A 22,483-nucleotide genomic window follows, 5' to 3' on the forward strand; every position below is an offset into this window, starting at 1 on the left:
AATGAGTCACTGGAAACCAAGTAATAGGGCTCCCAATGTAGGGTCTTTTCTCTTGGGAAGAGGGTTTAAACCGCAAACCACAAGAACATGGGAAACTGAGTCAAGGCGAGTCACCATGGATGGGTTTGACATGGTCCGTTCATAGAGATCTACTAATCTTCGAGTTTTCCCCTTATAATTTGATGAACATCATCAGATCACTTTGCGTTTTTGGGGGGGGGGTAAGGTGGGGGATCGTTATGCCAATAATGAAGCCTCTGGTTAGAACTTCCATGAGACTTCTGTTTTGTCTCATAAGAATCAAACCAAGGAATTCTTCTTCTTCCAAGGGGTGTTCCTACAATGTCTGGTATGGTCCTTTTATGAGACTTCTGCTTTGTCCCATAGGAAGCAAACCACAAGGAAAACCTCACCGGGCTATATCCAAGGAAAGTCCATACATGCAATTACTTCCAAGAGACATAGAGAGATAAATCTATTGGCTAGAGATACATCTCAAATATACATCAACATCATAGACATAACTCAAATCTCATTAGAACCACCTAATAACCTTTGGCATAGGCTTTCTAGGATCACCTAACAACCTCTAGTATAAGGTTTCCATTACAGAATTATATATCAGGCAATACATCCATACTTATGATTCATACATAATTATTAATGTTCATCATCATAAACATTCTTTCTTATCATTAATCATTCATCTTAACATAATTTCGTAAATCTCAATGCATCATGTTATGCTCCAAAGCACCGATACGTGCAATCTGAGGAAAAATGATTGTCGGACACGTGTCGGACACCGACACGTTCTGACACGCGTACAACACGTAGTTGACTTTTTTCGACACGTTGACTATCCCGACACGTGACTTTGACCGTGTCTGACACGGTCAAAGGGTACAAATGTAATTTTATTGACATTTTTATAAAATTAAAATAATTTTAAAATAAAAAAAATTTAAATCGGATGTTTTTTTATAACCCTAAATCAAAGCGCTCAGACTCACTTTCTCACTTTCGTCTTCTCCGTCGCTCACCTAGCCGTCCGTCAATGTTTCCAACTGTGTTCTTAGTTCTCAACCAACCCCTCAAATTTATTGTTCTCCACTGTAAGTTATCTCCTGGACATAGCTTCGGTCACCATCATCGTAGCTTTGCAGCTTCCAGGTGTGTTCTTCGTCTCTCTTGCAACTAGTTTCTGCAATATTTTGTCTCGTGCTCTTCCTTTTGTTCTTTCTTATGATATATGGACAATATTATTTATGATTATCATACTTTTTATTTTTTTCTGCTGAGAGATTCTGAAATGTATGATTTTATTGTTTGAAAAATTTGATGCATACAACCTGTTTGTATTAATGGCTGAGAGTCCTACGAACATGATATTATGTGTGTTAGTCCGACACACCATAGCATGTGACTTAGTGGTAAATGATAATTTGAGTTGCATTGCAAGGCTGAGAATCTGACTAGTTCAACAGAGCTCGTGCTTGAAGCTTCATTTTAGGTGGTTACATTGCGACAGCGGTTGCACTGGAGTTTGAGCAAATTCTCTTTGGCATTGGAGTCTGGACAGTTATTGCTGTGCTTTTGTTCTGATTCAATTTATAAGGTTCTTGTTGTCAATTTGGTCTCTTTATCACATCCCAATTTGTGGGTCTTTTTTACCAATTATATACTATATACCAACCCGACAACGATTAAGAATGAAATGGTACCCAAAGCAAGGAAGCTAAAAAAAAGAAGCATTGTTTATGTCCAACACATTAGACACTTAACACTCATGTCAAGTTATCAATTTTCCACGACCTTTATAGTGCTTTTAGGAACAAAAATATCAAATTATCACATTTTATACTTATTAGATACTTTCTACATCATAACACCATTTAGGCATACCTGTATAGTTTTGTTTCTTGTATTTAACCAGTTCACCATGTTGCTGCATATGTTTTGTGTCTCTTATACATGTAGTGTAAGTGATGGGGACAACTAATAGCGGCACTCACTTGACAACAGCAAGAGATGAGTGCGAAGCTACTACAAGGGCTGTAACTAAGTGATTTTTTTGAGTATTATATATGAATGAAAATGTTTATTCTTTGTGGATTGAGCTCAAGTAGCCCTGCATATAGATTACAAAATAATAAAATTAGCTGAAGTACTCCTGTAAAAAAATGATGAATAAATATCATAACTTTTTATTTGTTTAACACATTTATAGGATTACAATATGGATCATTCAAGTTCTGCCTCTGCCAGTGGCAGTGATAGCGCCACTGCTGCTAGTGTATCTGCTGCCAATGAATTACTGGATAAACCCCTATGGAAATATGTTACCCAATTGGATGCTAGAGTGGAAGCAGGAGGGAATTTGTCTTGGAAGTGTAACTTTTGTAAAAAAGATTATAAAAGTTCGTATACTAGAGTGAGGGCTCACTTGTTAAAAATACCAAGCAAAGGAATTGGGAAATGCTTAATGGTGCAAAATAGAGACATGATAGAGATGGAAAAATTGGAACAGGAAGCTGAACAGAGAAAGCAATCTAATGCACCTAGAAATGTACCTTTACCCCCTTCTAGCTCTTCCACTGGCCCAAAAAAAAGAAAAACTACGGGTTCTCTTGAGATGGCATTCAATGTTGGGGAACGAGAAGAATTAAATTATCTGATTGCTAAAATGTTTTATTCAGCAGGATTGTTATTCAATTTGGCAAAGAACCCTTACTTCCAAGCTTCATATACTTATGCAGCAAATCATAATATTGGAGGTTATTTGCCACCGGGATATAACGCGTTGCGAACCACTATGTTGCAAAAAGAGAAAGAAAATATTGATAGGTTGTGTGAACCTATTCGAGAAGCGTGGACTCATAAGGGGGTGAGTATTGTAAGTGATGGGTGGAGCGATTCACAAAGGAGGCCTCTCATTAATTTCATGGCAGTATCTGATGGTAAAGCAATATTTTTAAAATCAGTTGATTGCTCGGGGGAGATTAAGGATAAAAATTTCATTTTCAGGTTGTTTGTTTGGACTTCTGTAATCTGATTGAGTGTGTTTGTTTGTTTGCTCGAGAATGACTAATGATGAAAATTTCATTTTCAGGTTGCTGAAGGAAGTTATTCAAGAAGTAGGAGAGGCGAATGTGGTTCAAGTAATCACAGATAATGCTGCAAATTGTAAGGGAGCAGGGCAACTGATTGAGCAGGAATTCCCATCAATTACCTGGACACCGTGTGTTGTTCACACATTGAATTTGCCTGTGAAAAATATTTGTGCTGCAAAAAATGTGGAGAACAATCAAATAACATATGAGGAATGCAGCTGGATTTCTGATATTATAGGTGATGTTGCTGCAATAAAGCATTTCATTATGAATCATTCTATGAGATTGGCAATCTATAATGAGTTTGTGAGTTTGAAGTTGCTTTCTATTGCTGATACTCGTTTTGCTTCAATGATTGTGATGCTGAAGAGGTTCAAGTTAATAAAGAGCGGTCTCCAAAATATGGTGATAAGTGAAAAATGGAATATTTATAGAGATGATAATCTTGGGAAGGCCAGACTTGTGAAGGAAAAATTATTGGATGATTGTTTTTGGGATTCAGTTGATTACATACTTGCCTTCACTGCTCATATTTATGATATGATCAGAGCTTGTGACACTGATAGAGCTTGTCTTCACTTGATATATGATATGTGGGATTCAATGATTGTGAAAGTGAAGAAAGCTATATACCATAAAGAGAGGAAAAGGATGGAAGATAGCTCCTCTTTTTATGATGTGGTGCATCGCATTCTTGTGGATCGTTGGACAAAAAATTCAAGTCCACTACATTGTTTGGCACATGCTTTAAATCCCAAGTAAGTTTTTAAATATGATTCAGTTTAAAATTAATACTCCTCTTGATATAATATGACAAGTTGTTGATTGATTTTTTTTTTCTTTTCTTTTAGATACTATAGTCAACAATGGCTTCAGGAAGATTCTAGTCGAGTTCCTCCACACATGGATTTAGAGCTTACTCAAGAGCGACAAAAATGTTTAAGGAGATTCTTTCCTGGCATGGAGGACCGAGGCCGGATTAGTTTGGAGTATGCAGATTTTATTAGCAATAGTGGAACCTTTGGCGATTTTGATGCCATCAATACTCAATACACTATGGATCCGAAATCTTGGTGGCTACTTTATGGTACTTTTACACCGATGCTGCAAAAAATAGCATTGAGACTTGTGCAACAACCCTCCTCTTCATCATGTGCTGAACGCAATTGGAGTACTTATTCTTTTGTGCATTCCATCAAGAGGAATAAAATCACTCCAAAACGTGCTGAAGACTTGGTTTATGTGCATAGCAATCTTCGACTCTTATCAAGAAAGACTCCTAGTTATGCACAAGGAGCAACTCAAATGTGGGATATTGCTGGAGATACATTCGATTCACTTGATGATGTTGGAGATCTTCAATTTGCTAGTCTTTCCCTTGATGAGCCAGAGATAGATGCTGTGATTATTCAAGATGGAGATGAAAATAATTGAACTTGTAAGTGGTCTACACTCTACACTCTTGGGATATTCTATTATTTTTGCTTAATATTTATGTTATGGAATTTGAATATTTGATTAGTTATATGATTTATTATGAGTTGCTATATGTATTAAATATAAACTATATTATATATATTAAAAATATTATTTAATATCAAAACGTGTCCCAGCGTGTCGGAATTTAGCATTTTTTAGAATTAACGTGTCAAAGTGTCGTGTTGTGTCGTGTCCCGTGTCCCGTGTCAGTGTCGGTGCATCATTGATGTTATGTCATGCTACTACCATGCATAATGCATCATCTGCAACCATTACTTTAATGGAACATGGAGGAACACACAAGGAGAATAATGTAACGCTTGGCAACTTGCAAGGATCAATAGTTGTCCCCGCAAACTAATACTAGACTTTTCAGCATGTTTTGTCCTCACTCACACACTTCCTGGGAAAACTTCTCAGGAGGTCATCCTTCGCAGAATTGCTTCAACTCAAACACGCTTAACTATGGAGTTTTTCTGTTCTGGGCTATTGAAAAGTAGATGCATCTTGTTAGTATAGGTAGTACCAGTTAATTCTTATAAGTTATCCTCAACTGTACCGTCCCATACCAGCACATTCTCTGAAATCCCTCTCTTTCAGGTGTTGATTCGATTCATTTATGTACCCCTTAGCTACAAGATTTGGTATGAGCCGCTCATTGTATGTGTCTATTTTGACCGACAATCACTCCCTGCCTTTACCAGCCCTTGGGATGTTACATGCCCACCAGCTTCCACCTGGTTCGTCCTCGAACTACACCATATCGAGAAAGAGGCCCTGCTCTGATACCACTTGTAACGCCCGGCAACTTGCAAGGATCAATGGTTGTCCCCACAAATTAACACGAGACTTTTCAGCGTGCTTTGTCCTCCTCACTCACACACTTCTTGGAAAAACTTCCCATGAAGTCACTTATCCCAGAATTTGCTCCAAGTCTAGCATGCTTAACAATGGAGTTCTTCCATTTCGAGCTACCGAAAAAGTAGATGCATCTTGTTAGTATAGGTAGTACCAATTAATTCTTGTAAGTTATTCTCAACTGTAACGTCCCATACCAGCACAGTCTCTGGAATTTCTCTCTTTCGGGTGTTGATTCGATTCATTTATGTACCCCAAAGATGCAAAATTTGACATGAGTCACTCGTTCTTCGTGCCTCTTTTGCACCGGCGATCACTCTCTGCCCTTGCCAGCCCTTAGGATGTTACAACTAACACCAAGGTCTAAAAGTTTACTTGTCGTAGACTTTTGAAACATATTCTTTTCTGCTTCAAGAGCCTCAATCACAACACACCACACAAGTTCAACCTATGGAAGAGTGCGAATGTGACAATCAATATACAAAACACATGATACATTGAGCTATTGACTAGAATCTATCCTTAAACATCAACTTCATGACCTACCTCTTTGATACAAATAAAGAACTTGGGACTTGAATAAGTGTAGGTTCCAATGGGAGCTCTTCCACCAAGGAAAGACTACAATTTTCATAAACAACACAACAACCACCATCAACATCTATGTTTTACGTCTCAAATATTATAAACTCAACACATTTTCATGACCAATTTTCAAAGTGGCTCAAATAGTGATTTCATAATTTTTCCTTTGTCAAGGACCAATCTTTAACATATTTAACAAAGGAAACCATATCCAAATTAACCTCTAACTACTCAAACTCTAAATTTTTGAAATTCACTATTCATGCAACCTAGATTTTCTAACAATTGATGAAAACTTGAAATGAGTAGTGAAATCTTATCACAAATCTTTCTAGAATGCTTGGAGGAAGATATTTCAAGCTTTGGTAAGCTTAAACACCCTTCAAATCTCAAAACTCACAAATTTTCCTAATACTTTGAGAAGGAAGAACTCTCTACAATGGCTTCCACTTAAAACTAAGGTACGAGTTTTACTCTTGGGAAAAAACTAAGCAACTTTGGCTTTAGAAGTTTTTGTTTTCATGAACCACAACTCAAATGGATATTTTGCCAAGCTTTCCTCTCCCAAAAATGGTGTCCATGACCTTAGGAGGAAGAAGAAGAAGTCGAAGGTGGGTTGGTTTTGTTAAGGATGATGCTTAACTCACTTAAGCAATAGTTGACCAAAGTCAACATTAGTGATTTGGTGAAATTGCTAGTTTACCCTCACTTTCTTATTTCTTTCTAACCAATTAGCTTAACATTTCTAAACATGTCTTTTTATCTCATAATCCATGAATTAAATCATCTATCATAGATTTAACATCACTAAAATAATGAAATAATTTCTCACTAAATCATTTTCGAATTTCAGGTAACTTTTGCAAAACTGTATTTTTATCCCAAAACTCTCTGTAGTTGCTTTTTTATCTGAAAAATGACTCTATTCTCGTAATTAGATTCCTAATCTAATTATTATCTTATAAATTATGAAAAATCTCTAATTTCTCATTTTACGGGTTTTGGTTATTATACTCACAACACAACCATAAGTTCCAAGTTCAAATCTTAAGAATGAAGAAGATAGTGTTTGAATAGTTGCCCCCGACAATACTAGAAACAAGTTTAATGAGTTTGGGTACCAAAAAGAAAAATTTATCATATTACAAAATAATTTGTAAAATTTTTGTAAATATTAGCTAGTCCTTTTACCTAATGAAAAAACTTATTTGACACATTAAGTGCGTATTTAACTCATTCATAATGTTCCATGTGTACTTCCATAGGATTTTTTAAAACAAAGGAAAAAGGAATAAATAGTTGGTACTTAATAAATTCAAAAATTATCTCATGAATCTATCTCCCTCTGAACATTACCTTGCAAGTTTCTAATAAACATATCAACACCCTGTGAAGTAACACCTGTTTTTCATTCCTTTCTATCTCTTTGAGCTCCCTAACGGTGATCGTTTAAAAACTATTTAGTAGCAAAACCTCTCCTAAGTCCTAACAGAATATACTCAAAAAAAAAACTAAAACTAAAATTATCGTGTAAATAACAAATCTATAGGAGATGTTTGGTAGAGGTTTTTTTTAGGATTCCCGGAGAATTATAGGTGGTAATCTTATTTTATTTACGTTTGGTATAAGATTTTAGAAAATTTTCTCGAGAATCTAATTTTCCTAAAATTTGTTTTGTGAGCAATTTGTATGCCAAAATGTCATTCAAGAATACGACCAGAAGGGTGGTATTCTTGGGTTCCCCATGAAGTGGGAAAATTTCACATTATTTTCTGGACAAAATTAACCCTCTCTTGATAGTTCGTAGACCACTTTTCCCTTCTCTCTTTCTCTCTCCAAAGTCCAAACTTTGGATTTGTGGAATTTCTTTTATTCCTAACTGGTTCCAAGGCTCCTCAATCTCCTCCTATTGTTCTTTCTGTTAATTGTTTTTTAAAGGTTCAGTTTTTTGTTTTGTTACATATGCCCATTAACATTTTATTTTCCGGAGTCAATGCAGTTATGTTATCTGGAAATTAGAGTTTTAATTCGTGGCCGGGGGTGATTGATTTGGGTTATCTATGATAAAAGAAATGTAACTGAAGAAAGTGGTGTTGCATATACCCATTAGCATGTAATTGCTGGGAAGTTTAAATGTGGGCCGTCTCAAACTCATTGATGTTATTTTTGTAAAATTATCTTATATTTTCAATAATATTTTACAATCAATCAAACAGGATAAAAAAAAATTAACTTAATATTCTCAAAAATATTTTAGTCTATCAAATAATTTTTTAATAACATTTTCAAAAAATTCACTTTCTACTATATTCTTAGAAATTGTGATTCTCTCACTAAAAATAAATTTCTTCTACCAAACAGTCGCTCAGGAACTAAAGACACGGACAAGGTACTGCTACATGATTTAACTTCAATATACTTTGTAACCGATTGCTCCGTCACTGTAAAAATTCATTCTGATGCTAAAGGCTTAATGGGATCAATTGTATATTTGAACTTTAATTTTCTGTGGAGAATTCGACCTAACCTTAATTCATCGTTTACTGATTCGAAATAAAATACATTGAATCGGAGTTGGGAAGTGACAACTTTTTTTTTCACCAATAAGAGACTAGCTTTTTACATTGAAGTAAATTCTATATTCATTCATGACAAAAGTATGGTCATAATCCGAGGGTACAACGCTCAAGGCCTCCTCCCACCAGGTGGAAGTTATATATATGCAAAAAATTAGCTTGTATTAATTCTTCTTGGAGGTAACAGACAAGGAACAATTTTCTTCAACATGAACAGGATCTATACTTCTGAATAAAGCGGGGAAGATGCTCAACCTCATTATCTCAACAAACTACTGCAAACAAATTTATGTTGGGTGCAACGCCTTCCAATTTATGTTTGAAGAAAAAAAAAAAAGGTATGCTTCTCAACTTTTTTTTTTATCAAAATATTTTTTTTCTTCTATAAACATGAAATTGGTTAACAGAGCCTTAAAATCTTCATCAGTCAAGCCTCAAAGAAGAACAAGGAATTGAACAAGATATTTGTCCCATTATCCATTGATCACATTTGAAGAACAATTTTAAACTGCTGTTCAAAACTTAGGACAAAGTATTTCAACCATCAAAAAATGAAGTCACTAAGTTGCGTCCTCTTTCCTTTATGGCCATTGCTTTTTACAATATATGCACTTCCTTCCACATCTGCACTCAAACAATTCATCCTGTGCCTGACCCATAGTACTAAAAATGTTATTTGAGGGGAACAACGTAGAAAAATGAAACAATGGCACATAGATATCTTCACCTTGGCTTCAAATATGTCAAGGCTATGCATATTGGGTGTCTGACAAAGATGTTTGTATATAGTGAATGGTCATGAAATTACAATACGTATGTCCGATGCCTTCTTCAGCAGACATGCCCATTTTATGTGTGGGCATGTTATGTCTTTACAAAGACATAGCGCTAGGACACGAGACTTGACCAATCAATCATGAATTTTACTATTTCTATACCACAAAATTTATAGTGACAAACTTCATATGAATGTTTTCAAAAATTTGAGACTTTTAACCAACATTACAACAAAAAAAGTTCTCAAAAGCTTTAAATAACATAGTAGTGTAAATTCAAGATGCAATTATTTTTCTTTTCATCTCTAAAATTGTTTAATATGAAAGTATACAGACAAGCTTAATATAAACAAAAAAAAAAGAAATTTAAAAGTTTTTATATGACAAAAATTGTTACCATGTTATTAAAAAAGAATTAGTGTTTGTCTTTTTAAAGGACATAAAGTTGTGTCGGTGTGAGTTTTTTTTTAATTTAAATTTTAAATAAAAAACACTACTTTTAACTAAAAGGACCATCCTTTAAAAGGACAAACATACTTTTAAAGGACATGAAGTTATGTCATTTTAAGTAAGAGAAGGAGAGAAATAATGGAAATCATGGGGGGAGACTCGAGAGAGTGGGAGGTTTTTTTTTAATTTAAATTTTTAAAAGGACAAACATTTTTCCCTATTAAAAATCATAAATTTTTAGTATGACAAATATTTTTCCCATTTATTATATATGTAACATTGAGAAATGGTATTATTCAAAGTTAAATATCCAAGATTTTTTTACCAAAAAAAAAAAATATCCAAGACTTCGAAGTATAACACCAAATAAAGGCATCTTACGATGTCCTTCCAAACACGGTCCTTGTAAGTATCCAAGCATCTTGTGCTCAGACATCCAAAATTCCAAAACAACTAAGATATCTATGAACCAAACACCTATTTAGGAGTAGTGACGATACTTACCAGGTGAAGTGGTCTTCACAGCATATAGAACCCCATATAATCGAAAGCCCAGCTCCTTTCCTTCATATGACAAGCAAATAACATATCTGTATTAAGCTAATAAGAAAAGAATGGAGGGAAAAAGTTAACATTACATAAAGCATAAACACAGACGACTAACATCTGTATTCTGTACAAATATGCATGCAAATTGACAATACATGTCACAGTTAGATATAGAGCAAATGATATTCCAGTCCTGTCAAACCCAAACTTAGTCTTAAGAGTTGGTATTTATAGTCCAAAAGTGAATTATCTACCATAAATGCCCTCCACCTTACAACTTTTCAAGGAAAGGAAATTAAAAAAAAAAAAGCACTATTCCAAAATTTCACATGCATTACAGGGTATTACGATTCAATCCAGAAATACGTTTATATTATCACATAGTTCAAAAGTAGATTAAGAAAGAGGGCAGTGATATGACGAATTGAAGAAACCTACCATGTTGCAGTATACATGTCATAGAACTTTTCAAAGGCTTTATCAAAGCAAAAGTGGCAAACCAAGAGATCCTTGATGTCAGTGATCTTGCATGTTGACTTGCAGCATTTAACCTACATTAACACAGATTGACAAAAGCTGATAGGCATATAGGATAAAACAAGATTGTCATTCAAATATATGTGTTACAAACCAGAAATGGGTCTGGGATCTGAGTTTTCAGAGAGAGAGAGAGATGAGAAAAATAGAGAAAGGAAAGAAAGAAGAATACTTTGATGGTGTTCATTGAATTACAAACCTAAATAGAGAATTCTCCTTCTAAGGGTTTCCCTTTCCCAAAACGTTTCCCTTTTCACAATAAAGCCTTTGCTAAGTTCTCAAATCTGAATTCCCAAATGCTTCCCTCTTACCTTGCTCCCGCTATTTAAGCCCAAACTCTTGTGCCTAACTACCTATTGTTGAGTATGGCTTCTACTTTGCATATATTCGATGAATCATCCCCACCTGATGCAGATAAAGCCAATGGGTTTCTTTGTAATTCCTTTATTTAGTAGTTTGGGTTCGGGCCCTTGAAAAGGTGTTATGCATTAGGGTTTTCTGAGTCTATTTATATTCTCTTGTAATTGAATGCTTGTAAAGAGTGGGTGAGGAGAATACCGTGATAGACTTGCTAGACGTAGCCCTACATTGGGATGAACCAATATAAATTGTCTCCTGCTTTTCTCTCTTTTCTCTACCTTGGATTGTGTGTGTGTGATACAACACCGACTATAATGATGTATAGGAAGCATTGTAGGAGACCCACACTTCTTAATGTTGACTCAGAAAAACAATTAGAAGAGAATATTCTAGAAGTGGGTATGGAGGAAAATTTGTAAGGGAGGCGTGGGAAAAGTGAAAATGCTTAAGAAGGATGATAAAAAGAGAGGAAAGGAATGGACTATAGTTGTTAGTAGTAGTTAGCGGCCGGTAGCAGCCGACCCCGAAAATGGTATAACGGTGTAGCAGGTAGCGGTTACGGTGAAGTATTAATTCCACATATATTATACTCACAGTCAAGAAACGAGGCAATACCGCTTTTAGTATAATGCTCAAATATAAGAAGTCACACAAAATCAAACACATAATTCCACAACCAATGTCAAATACAAGGAACATAAAGGAAGGATCCAAAATTAAACACAAATGAACAATAAAATTGTCAAATAGCCAAGTACAAGAAGTGAACTAATGAAGAAAATCATCATCATCTCCGGATTCTCCATCAAATTCCAATATGGGAGTGGTGTAGCGGGATTGCCGTTACGCTACGCCGCTACGGCCAACGTCGCGGTTTGTATTGGCCGACCACCGCTACCCGCTATGGTAGCGGTTTAGCGATGCTATGGGCCGCTACTGACAACCTAGGAATGGACAAGGCAAGCAATTAGTTGGGATTGGAATTGAGACTTGAGAGAGAACAGTAGCCGTTCAAATGCTACTGACCTATCTTTCTTTTCTGCAAATTAATCTGTAACACCTTTCTCTTAATATGCGATTTTCCCTTACTTTCTTAGTTCCATTTAATATGTAATGTTACCAGTCACTTACGTGAATAGAGAAATACAAATTTATTGTTTTAGTTTCCATTATTTCTATTCTTAGTTCCATTAAATATATATTGTTACCAGTCACTTACGTGAATAGAGAAATACAAATTTATTGTAGTTTCCATTATTTCTATCCTTGTTTCTGATTTAAGAAAGTAAGGGACAATTGCATATTAAGAGGATGGTGTTACAGATTAATTCGCAGAAAAGAAAGATAGATCATAAGCATTTAAGAGGCTACTGTTCTCTCCCAAGTCCCTATTCCAATCGCAACTAATTGCCTGGCTTGTCCGCTCCTTTCCTCTCTTTTTATCATCCTTCTTCAGCAGTTTCACTTTTCCCACACCTCCCTAACAAATTTTCCTCCATACCCATTTCTAGAATATTCTCCTGTTTTGCTGAGTCAACATTAAGAAGTGTGGGTCTCCTATAATGCTTCCTATACATCATTATAGTCGGGGTTGTATCAGTGTGTGATTGCTTTCGTCGTTACACCTAATCCCTTGATAGATTGTAAGTCTAACTAAATAAACTGACATCCAACTGTCTAACTCACTCTGACTTTATTCCCTTTTATTCATCTGAGGTCCTGTCAATGTAAATGGAACATGTATATGCATACATGATACACTTTATGGGGAACACAAAGATATTAACTCTTTTTATTTCCATCTCTCTTCTGTTTGTCTCCAGCCTCCCCCGTCCCCTTTCTTTTTTTCTCAATTCATCCATCCATCTCTGCCCCCACTATTTGTTTGGTTCTTCACAAGTTGCAATCTAAACAATTCATTAATCCTATATATATATATATATATATATATATATGGAAAAGTGTGTATCATTTTAAAGGATGTAAAGTTGTGTTATTTTAAGTGAGAAAAAGAGATAGATCAAGGGGAAGAGAGAGTGGAAAAAAAAAAAAAAATATGGTCTCACCTCTTTGTGAGAGCGAAATGACACAAGTTGTGTCATTAAAAAGGACAAACACTTTTCCTATATATATATATATATATGTTGAGATATATAGTCCCACATTAGTTGTATGTGCAACTAATGTGGAGTTTATAAGGTCTTGGGCACTCCCACCCTTTGAGCTAGCTTTTGGGGTGGTGTATCCCAAGGTTCTTTACATGGTATCAGAGCTTGAGGTTCGATCCTCACCGCCCCCCATTTTAAAGTGGAAGCACAAAAAAGGTAAACCAAAGATTGAGCCTGTTGCATAATCCACTCTTCAAGCTCAAAGGGTGGGAGTGCCCAAGACATTATAAACTGTAAAGAACCTTGGGATACACCACCCCAAAAGCTAGCTCAAAGGGTGGGAGTGCCCAAGACATTATAAACTCCACATTAGTTGCACATACAACCAATGTGGGACTATATATCTCAACACGCCCACTCACGCAAGAGCCCTCTTGGCTTGAAGAGTGGATTATGCAACAGGCTCAATCTTTGGTTTACCTTTTGTGTGCTTCCACTTTAAAATGGGAGGCGGTGAGGATCGAACCTCAAGCTCTGATACCATGTAAAGAACCTTGGGATACACCACCCCAAAAGCTAGCTCAAAGGGTGGGAGTGTCCAATGCCTTATAAACTCCACATTAGTTGGCTCATACAACCAATGTGAGACTATATATCTGAACACGCCCCCTCACACGAGAGCCCATTAGGCTTGAAGAGTGGACAATGCAACAGGCCCAGTCTACCTGTGCTAAGAAACGCCACAAGAGAAAGTGGGGGGCGGCGAGGCTCTGATACCATGTAAAGAACCAATTCAATCCAAAAGCTTAAGCTATTGGGTGAGGCTACATTAATGGTTTTTATATATCTGAACACGCCCCCTCACACGAGAGTTCACTGGGCTTGAAGGGTGGAAATGCACAGGCCTACCTACCTGTGCGAACAAAGAAATTCCACTTGAAAGAAAGTGGGGGCGGCGAGGATAGAACCCGGGACACGAGGCTTTGATACCATGTAAAGAACCTTGGGATACACCACCCCAAAAGCTAGCTCAAAGGGTGAGAGTGCCCAATGCCTTATAAACTCCACATTAGTTGGCTCATACAATCAATGTGGGACTATATATCTCAACAATATATATATATATATATATATATATACTTAAATGGATGGTTAAGACTGTCTGCAAAGACTTGCAAAAAAGACATGGAAAATGCTGACAAGAAGAAGCTGGAAATAAGAATCTGAAATAGAATGGGCAGGACTATTTGAATAAAATTATCATATCAGGTCTTCCATTAAATTTCAGATAGCCAAGATCAATACAAAGTTTAAATTCAAAGATGTCAGATACTCATGTTAAAATGCATTCATAATCAAAGCATGGTTAGGTATAAGCGGAAAACTCACCAGACGTTTAAGCTTGTGTGAGTAATATTTTTGATGGGAAGGGTGCATTCTTATATGCTCATCCAAGTGACCTGCCCTGGAAAATAGGAATCTTAGAATTCACTGGAATGCAGGAATACACAGTGAAAATATCACCTGTGGGAGGTCAGAAAGATAATGGAGGAATCCATACTAATTACAGTGTTGCAGTCTCCCAATCTCAATTAAAAGCCCTTTTCTTAAGTGTGATTGATTTACATATTTTATCCTTGCATCCATTCAATGTTTTTCTGGCTCTACTTTATGTTCATCAGTTACGATATATAACAGTAGCACCAACTACAAACATTCAGCACAAGTTCATTTTATAGGAAAAGAGCATATATCACGGTACAACTTAGCACCAAGTCACAAACTACAAGGGCATAAACCGTATAACAGCAAAAGCTTCTTATTATGTCACTCAAGAGAAACCACCACTCCCCGTTAAACCCAACTAGTGAGTGTGGGGTGAAGGCAATCCTTGTACACAACCTTATCCTTGCATGATTGCAAAAGAGGTTGTTTCCTGGATTTGAACCCAGGACCTTTCAGTCATAAAAGAACAGCTTTATCACTGCTCCGATTCTCCCCCTTTTATGTCACTCAAGAGAAACGATGTTTAAAAATGGGAGCATTAAATGAATGTTCCATCATTTGTTGTTGCATAGCATGAACTGCCAGCATTCTTATGAATATGGTAACCTATGCTTGATTATTATCAAAGAATAGTAGTTTCCCCACCAATAACTTCAAAGCCCATATACCTGAAAAGGGTTTTTCTCTTTCTCTTTCTTTTTTTTTTTTTTTTTTTTTTGGGGGGGGTGGGGAATCTTAGGCACTGCTACTTGTCACTTAAATTTTCAGCTTACCCATCACAAAGGACAATGCTACAATCAAGGCATGTTGCCAAATTTGATGAGCTGTGGCATACATTACAGTTTGCAGCCAACAAGTCTTTACTGAACTGGTGGCATCTGCACAAAAAAGTCAACCAAAGTCTGCTGAGTTTGTTTCATTTCGACGGCAATCTCCATAGCAAGGCAGAAAAGTGTTGGCCCATTTAAGAAGTACAATCATTTAACAACATGCTCTCTTCAGATAATATAACAAAGGAAGTTCAAAGCATAAAAGTACTCATAAAATAGTATTCTAAACAACTTAAGTTAATTTCCACAATTTAATGGTCACCATAAAGGTCAAACCCCAGTACACATAGCTTCCCGAGTTGCGAGGGTATCAGTGGGCTTCGATTGTACGTAGCCTTACCTTTGCGTTTTTGCAAAGAATCTATTTCCCAAACTCAAATATGTGACTTTCCAGTCACAAGAAGAAACCTTACTGCTAATTCAACGGTCTCCCTCAAATAAAATTTAACTAGCAAATATCCAAGTGATTCTATCAAAAACACCTCACCTTGCTCAAGGATAGAAGCATTCAAAAAAATTTGTTTTCCCTAAGGTGATAAACAAATTCAACATTAAGCACAGATCACATGGACCTTTTCACTAAGAAACTTATATTTATAATTCATTTCCTACAACCCAACAAGACAAAATATGCACTTCAGAATATCAATTAAAACTGAAGAAGAAAGACTAGATAAAAAAGAATTGGTAGATAATACTGCAGAAAGAAACTTGATGGTAAATCAGGACTGCTTTAGTATTTGTCGTAGTATCAAATTAGGGAATGATTAAATAACAATAGAACAGGTAAGAGGAACACAGAATCCCCAAGAGAAGACAGGTAAACAGAAATTTCCAAACCTTCTATATAGTCCAAGAAGATCCTTTGGAATGGTACTAGATCTATTACTGCCCATTGCGATCTAGATAATAAAGAATAAAATAAATCAGTGTAAAAATTAAAAAAGGTAAACTTTTATGCCTGAAGAGCGTCGATGCCTAACCTGACTGCAACTCTGTACTAGACAATCTTCAGCTAGGTGCCCGGGTCTTTGACATTTCCAACTACAATAAAACAAAACCCATAAACATAGACCACAGCAGACAAGGGTGATGTATATATATTTATGCAAGTGCATTGCTGTGGAATATGTGCATGCATTTGCCATCATTAGGGATGGGGATGGGGATGGGGATATTAAGTTCCTCAAGCATATAACCAAAACTCAGTATCTCATGATATGCATCCATATTGTTATAGCTGTAATGGATAATAAGCAGAAAAAAACATATTACACCATTTTCGTTAAATCTCTGTCATGCCAATATAAAAACTAGAGAGGCCTATTTAAATTCTAGAAGCATGGGTGTTTGATGAAGAATTATACCATTCATAAGTAGAAAGACTAGATCTCTTTTTTGACCAGCGATGCCGGTTATCATCCCAGGTATCGTCACCAAAGAAAGGAACTGGTGAGGCATCACTAATTACAGATGAAGAGAAATCTCTAACTTGGTCGTGAGAGGATCCCTAAAAACATTATGAATGAAGAAGAGAACATTTAGGAGTTGGAAGGGTTAGAACTTTAAGACAAAAAAAAAATTCATAGAAGTACCTCATCGTGTTTAAGAATTTCTAAAAGTTTACTTTTGCACTCCATGCTACAGACATCATCATCTGTCTATGAAAGCAAGCAAATATTATACACAGTCATTGCACAAAGCAAAACTTGTTAGGTACAAGTTGAAGTTAACACTTATATCACATTACTCACCTCATTGCATATATATTCTCCATATCTTCCACATATAAGACAAACAGGTTCTCCAGAGACAGGAAAACGCTGCTCATTTCTGCTTTTGATTCCATCAAATTCTTTTTTGTGACCTTGAAAGTAGCCAAACTCAATAAGAATAATAAACAAGGCTTAATAACGGTAAAATGGAAATGACGGAAAAAAAATTCATAAGCTGCAAAAGAAGAAGTTTAAACTTGCAGGTTGATAAACAAACCAGAGTTTGGAAGAGCATCTGTTTCTTCACATTCTGAAGGAGTACCTTCATCACCTAATTATCCATAAATATAAATGAAAATTATTAGAAGCATAGACAGACTTCCAGCTAAGAGCCTAATAGCATATTTTCAGTAAAATTATCTTGGAAGCATTGTCGTCTCAGCTCATAAACTACTCAATAACCCAAGAAAAATAACAGGCACGTTCCTTTCCCAAACTCTAAATAAACCAAAGTACCAAAGGGGCAAAAAGAAGGTGGAATAAAAATCAGTAGACAACAATAAAAGTAGTAGAGGAATCAAGAATATCAGTTCCAAGTATATGAGTAAATGTAAGACTTGACACCAATGAAGCATGGACACTTCAAATAGTAGGCATACCCATGTCAGACACATCACATACAATGATTCATGCTAACATTGATTCTCTCTTTTTATTTAAAATTTAAGTTTTTATGTTGATTTTGTACCAATTTTATGTGTTGTACTATGGCCGTGTGGTGTACTATAGTTTTTAAAATTTGTCATATCCCCATGTCCATACCGTATGCTTTCTAGCTTGACAGGCTCCATTAAATAACTTTTCTACACATTGAATTTTACCAAACCAACTGTAGGATTGAAAGTTCTCATGAATTACATTTCTAGGAGTCATTATTTTATTATTGTTATTTTGTTATTTGTTAGTTGTTGAGTGAATCCGGGTAGTGGATAGGATCGGTTATTTCCTACTTTCTTAGTGGTAGAGAGTGGTTTTCTATTTTTTTGGTTATGTATTGCTTATTTAAAACTCTTGTTATATTGAATAAAATTCATGAAGAAAAAATAATTAAGCACTTGTACATTGAGGTAGGATTCCCTTAGTTGAACTCAAATCCCCTATTTTCTTCCAAAATGCATGTAACAGCTTATTATTCAGAGATTGGCATGGAGGAACAGGTGGAGAAATTGAAAGCCACCATCCAGGGCTTGTCCGATCAATTCCACAAATTGTTCACCCAGTTGTCTGATCGTTTAGATGTCCTAGCCACCTTATCTTTTGGTCACATGTGTAACGCCCGGCCGCTTTAAGAATCAATGACTATCCCCACATACTAACACGAGACTTTCCAGTGTTCTTTTTACTCACTCGCACACTTCCTGGGAAAACTTCCCAGGAGGTCACCCATCCCAGAATTGCTCCAAGTCAAGCACGCTTAACTATGGAGTTCTTCCGTTCTGGGCTACCGAAAAGAAGATGCATCTTGTTAGTATAGGTAGTATCAATTAATTCTTATAAGTCATTCCCAACTGTACCGTCCCATACCAGCACAGTCTCTGGAATCCCTCTCTTTCGGGTGCTGATTCGATTCATTCATGTACCCCCGTCGCTAGAAGCCTGCCAGGAGCCGCTCCTTGTCCATGCTCTTTCGCACCGACGATCACTCCCCGCCCTCGTCAGCACCCGGGATGTTACAACATGGGAGAGAACTCTGCAAACAACCAAGCAAATTACCCAACGCGCTCCATTTCTCTATCAGCCATCATTGGGTTTGCGAGCTATGCAAGGCCCACAATCACTAGATTCACTTTCTGAATCACTTGCCACATCGAGTCACTTCCACTTCCAACTTCCAACCCCAATCCGAATTGGAGTACTCCATAGCTTATTTGCTGATTGGGATTCAAAGAAAATCAAAGGCAGAAGGGGTTGTGTTTCCACTGTAATGAGGCTTATGCTCTAGGCCATGGATGTAAAAAGTTGTACTTAATCTATGCCATGATGGAGGGAAACGATGGAGATGCGAATGTGAATTTGGAAAAAGACTCAATTATGTGATCCTACTTTGAGGACAAGAGTAAAGAAGGGAGGGAATGTTCGGAGTAATTATTTTGTTGGTTGTTATTTGATAGTTGTTAGTTGTTGATTGGGCCCAAGTAGTGGATAGGATCATTTATTTCCTACTTTCTTAGTGGTATTTTTTTTTTTTTTTTTGTGTATTACTTGTTTAAAACCGTTGTTGTGCTGAATAAAATTTATGAAGAAAAATATTCAAGCACTTCTGCATTGACTTTGAGACAAGGCTCCTCACTTGAACTCGAATCCCCTATTTTCTTCCAAAAACAGGTGTACGTTATCAAGTCCATAAATTTTTAGAGAACATTGTTAACTATTCTATTATATACTTATGAATGTCCGAGATCATCTAAATTTTTTATTTTTATTTTTTTGTAATAGAGATCATCTAAAATTTGGTAATGCATGATCAAGAAAACAATATTGCATGACCTAATTGTTGGATTGGTAAAACTTGCATTCCTAAAATAAAATAAAACCACAAAACAGTAGAACCAAAGTTATACAAAAAGTTATTTAATATAAAAAAAAAAGTAAGTTATACAAAAGTTTCCATAAAGCTCACTTGCATAATCCACCAAGGAGACGGCAGAATTAGGGTTTCCCTGGCACAGAGGAAGCAAAATGTGAAAAGGAATGACGGAAGAGCAGTCTTCAAAGATAAGATAATATGAATCAAATTTGCAGTAACTGAAAATTACCAAGACATCTTCAGTCAATCGAAGGCGATCGCAATTTCGCGACGAAGCAACTTCTTTCCTGGTCAGAACATGTTATTAAGATTTACGAATTTACAAAGCAACGAGAGTAAAAAAAAATGCATATTGCATAAACAGGAAGTACGAAGCATCGGTGGCTGGCAGCAGTTGCTTAATTCATAAACGAATATATATATATATATGATTGAAGGATGAGACAAGGAAAATTGATTTTGCCTTCTATTTTCGATGTAATCGCGGTGTGACATAGAGAAAGGGCCATCGTCGTCATCATTGTCGCCGTCATAGCCTCGGGATTGCGGTGGCCGGGGATCCCGGCGACGTTTGAGGGAGGTGGAGGCGGTGGCGGTAGGAAGGGGATTTGGTTGATCGCCGGATTGAACATTGCCGGTGGCGATGTTGTAAGCTGAAGATTTAAAAATTGATAAATTGATAGAGAGAGAGTTGGAAAAAAGAAAGAGAATGGAGAGTGACCTTGGAGGTTCTGAAGAACGGAGGAGAGGCTGAAGTGTTTGTTGTAAGAGATTGACGGATTCTTGTAGAAATTTGATCGAGTTCCCATTTCCCCTCCTAACTCCAAATTTCCAAATCACACAAACAAATCGGAGAAGAAGGTACAGCACAATTTCTTTTTTCTTTTTTGTCTGATACTATTTCACAGTAGCCTAAAGTAAGAAAATATCGTATAAAAAAGATAAGACACTGTTATATCAATGAGTGGTACTATTAACGTCACTATCAATTTATTTTACTATTAAATTGATTATATTAGTTTAAGAGAAATAATTATCTTATGTTGCATAGGCTTGTGCCATCACTGTTCCCCGCACTCCGGATTAGTCTCATAGCCGACTCAAAGAGTCGAAGCTCGTGGGGATACCGAAAGGAGCCAACTCGTCTCAAAGAGATAATTAGGGTTGGGTAACTCCAAAAAAAAAAAAAAATAATTATCTCATGCAATACAGACAAAATAGTGAAGTTCCTTTAGTTTAATAATTATATTTATTTTTATATTTGTAAAGTTATCCCATAATCATATAAAAATAAAATAAATATAAAATATTTAATATAGAAAGAAGAAGAAAAATTAAAAAAGTTAAATCAGAACCATTAAATCAACATAATCAATTTAATATTAAAATAAACTGATAATAACATTAATAATTTTAACACTAATTAATAGTATTAATATCTAATTTTAAAAAAATTTAAAAAACATCTTCAGTACTATGGAGTACGGAGTACTGAAAGTGCATCCTTTGTTAAATAAAAAACAATATATTTATCTTTTTCATTTTATCTATTTTTGTATGATTATTTTTCTCTAAGTCCCCATTATTTTTTATTAGTAAAGGAGTATATATTATTGTAGCAGCAGTAAAGATATGCTCCTTTCTAAGCTAAAAATTACTTTTATCTTAAAGTTAAAAAAAATAAAGTTAAAAAATATGTCATAATTATAAAAAGTTATTCTTAGAATTTTGAAGAGAGAGATGAAATAATTTGTTATTAGGATAAATTATAAGAGTAAATGATAAAATTGATATGTAAAAGTTTAAAATAAGGATGTAATTAAAAAATAAACATGAAAAATTCAAAAAGCTAACATATATCTTAAAAGAAGCTTTTGAAACTTTTAACTTTTTTTTCTTCCATTATAACAAAAAAAGCTCTTTTAAAGATAAGAACTTTTGTAGACCTATACAATAATTGTTTACCTAAAATAGAGCTAAATCTAAGGAAACAAATAGGAAACATATCTATCTTAATAATAGATAACCAATCTAAAATATTTGCATAATTTTTTTTGTTATATTTACAACAAACCTCTTAATTTGTCATAACCCCATGGATCAGAGATAATACATGTTAGGTCCTGGATAGACCGTATTGCTATACCGTAGGGTATGCGCTCAGAGATAGTGTATATCAACTGTATACTAGGCTTATAGCCGAGGTCCCAATCACTGCGCACAAGCAATAGGCTTATAGCCAAGGCGTGAGTGTGTGCACAGCGTGGGCGGAAGTAGTAAATGTGTTCTGAGTGTTTACCTGGGGTCCTTAGGCTCTTATTTATAGGATTACCTTCATAGGCTTGTGCCTCTTGAGATCCCCCAATCGTAGTAGGATTCAACCTCCTTCTGTTGGGATGTGATCCTTATCTTATACCCTTTGGCTGTTTGGAGTTGTTGAGATGTTGCTGATTC

The 22,483-nt window shown here is 35.7% G+C and overlaps 2 protein-coding genes across 2 annotated transcripts; one reads left to right on the plus strand and one right to left on the minus strand.

The window, feature by feature from the left end:
- The first annotated feature begins 1,988 nt into the window (after positions 1-1,988).
- On the plus strand, positions 1,989-4,547 carry LOC133287486 (uncharacterized). The gene is made up of 4 exons (XM_061485116.1): positions 1,989-2,057; positions 2,231-3,027; positions 3,113-3,871; positions 3,965-4,547. Exons 1-4 carry the CDS (start codon positions 1,989-1,991, stop codon positions 4,545-4,547), a joined length of 2,208 nt encoding a protein of 735 aa, XP_061341100.1.
- Positions 4,548-8,919: 4,372 nt separating this feature from the next.
- On the minus strand, positions 8,920-20,920 carry LOC133287478 (uncharacterized). The gene is made up of 15 exons (XM_061485108.1): positions 20,751-20,920; positions 20,493-20,682; positions 20,259-20,316; positions 20,123-20,162; positions 17,720-17,773; positions 17,482-17,594; positions 17,323-17,388; positions 17,095-17,237; positions 16,711-16,771; positions 16,568-16,629; positions 15,671-15,775; positions 14,781-14,856; positions 10,825-10,937; positions 10,342-10,401; positions 8,920-9,261 (listed from the first exon to the last, which is right to left on the minus strand). The coding sequence occupies exons 1-15, from the start codon at positions 20,836-20,838 to the stop codon at positions 9,156-9,158; spliced, it is 1,335 nt and encodes a 444-aa protein (XP_061341092.1). The 5' UTR covers positions 20,839-20,920; the 3' UTR covers positions 8,920-9,155.
- Between the last annotated feature and the right edge of the window lie 1,563 nt (positions 20,921-22,483).

This window comes from Gastrolobium bilobum, unplaced genomic scaffold (genome assembly GCF_033153095.1).
Source record: "Gastrolobium bilobum isolate Gb01-03AN ecotype WA unplaced genomic scaffold, APGP_CSIRO_Gbil_v1 utg5060, whole genome shotgun sequence".
NCBI lineage: Eukaryota > Viridiplantae > Streptophyta > Magnoliopsida > Fabales > Fabaceae > Gastrolobium > Gastrolobium bilobum.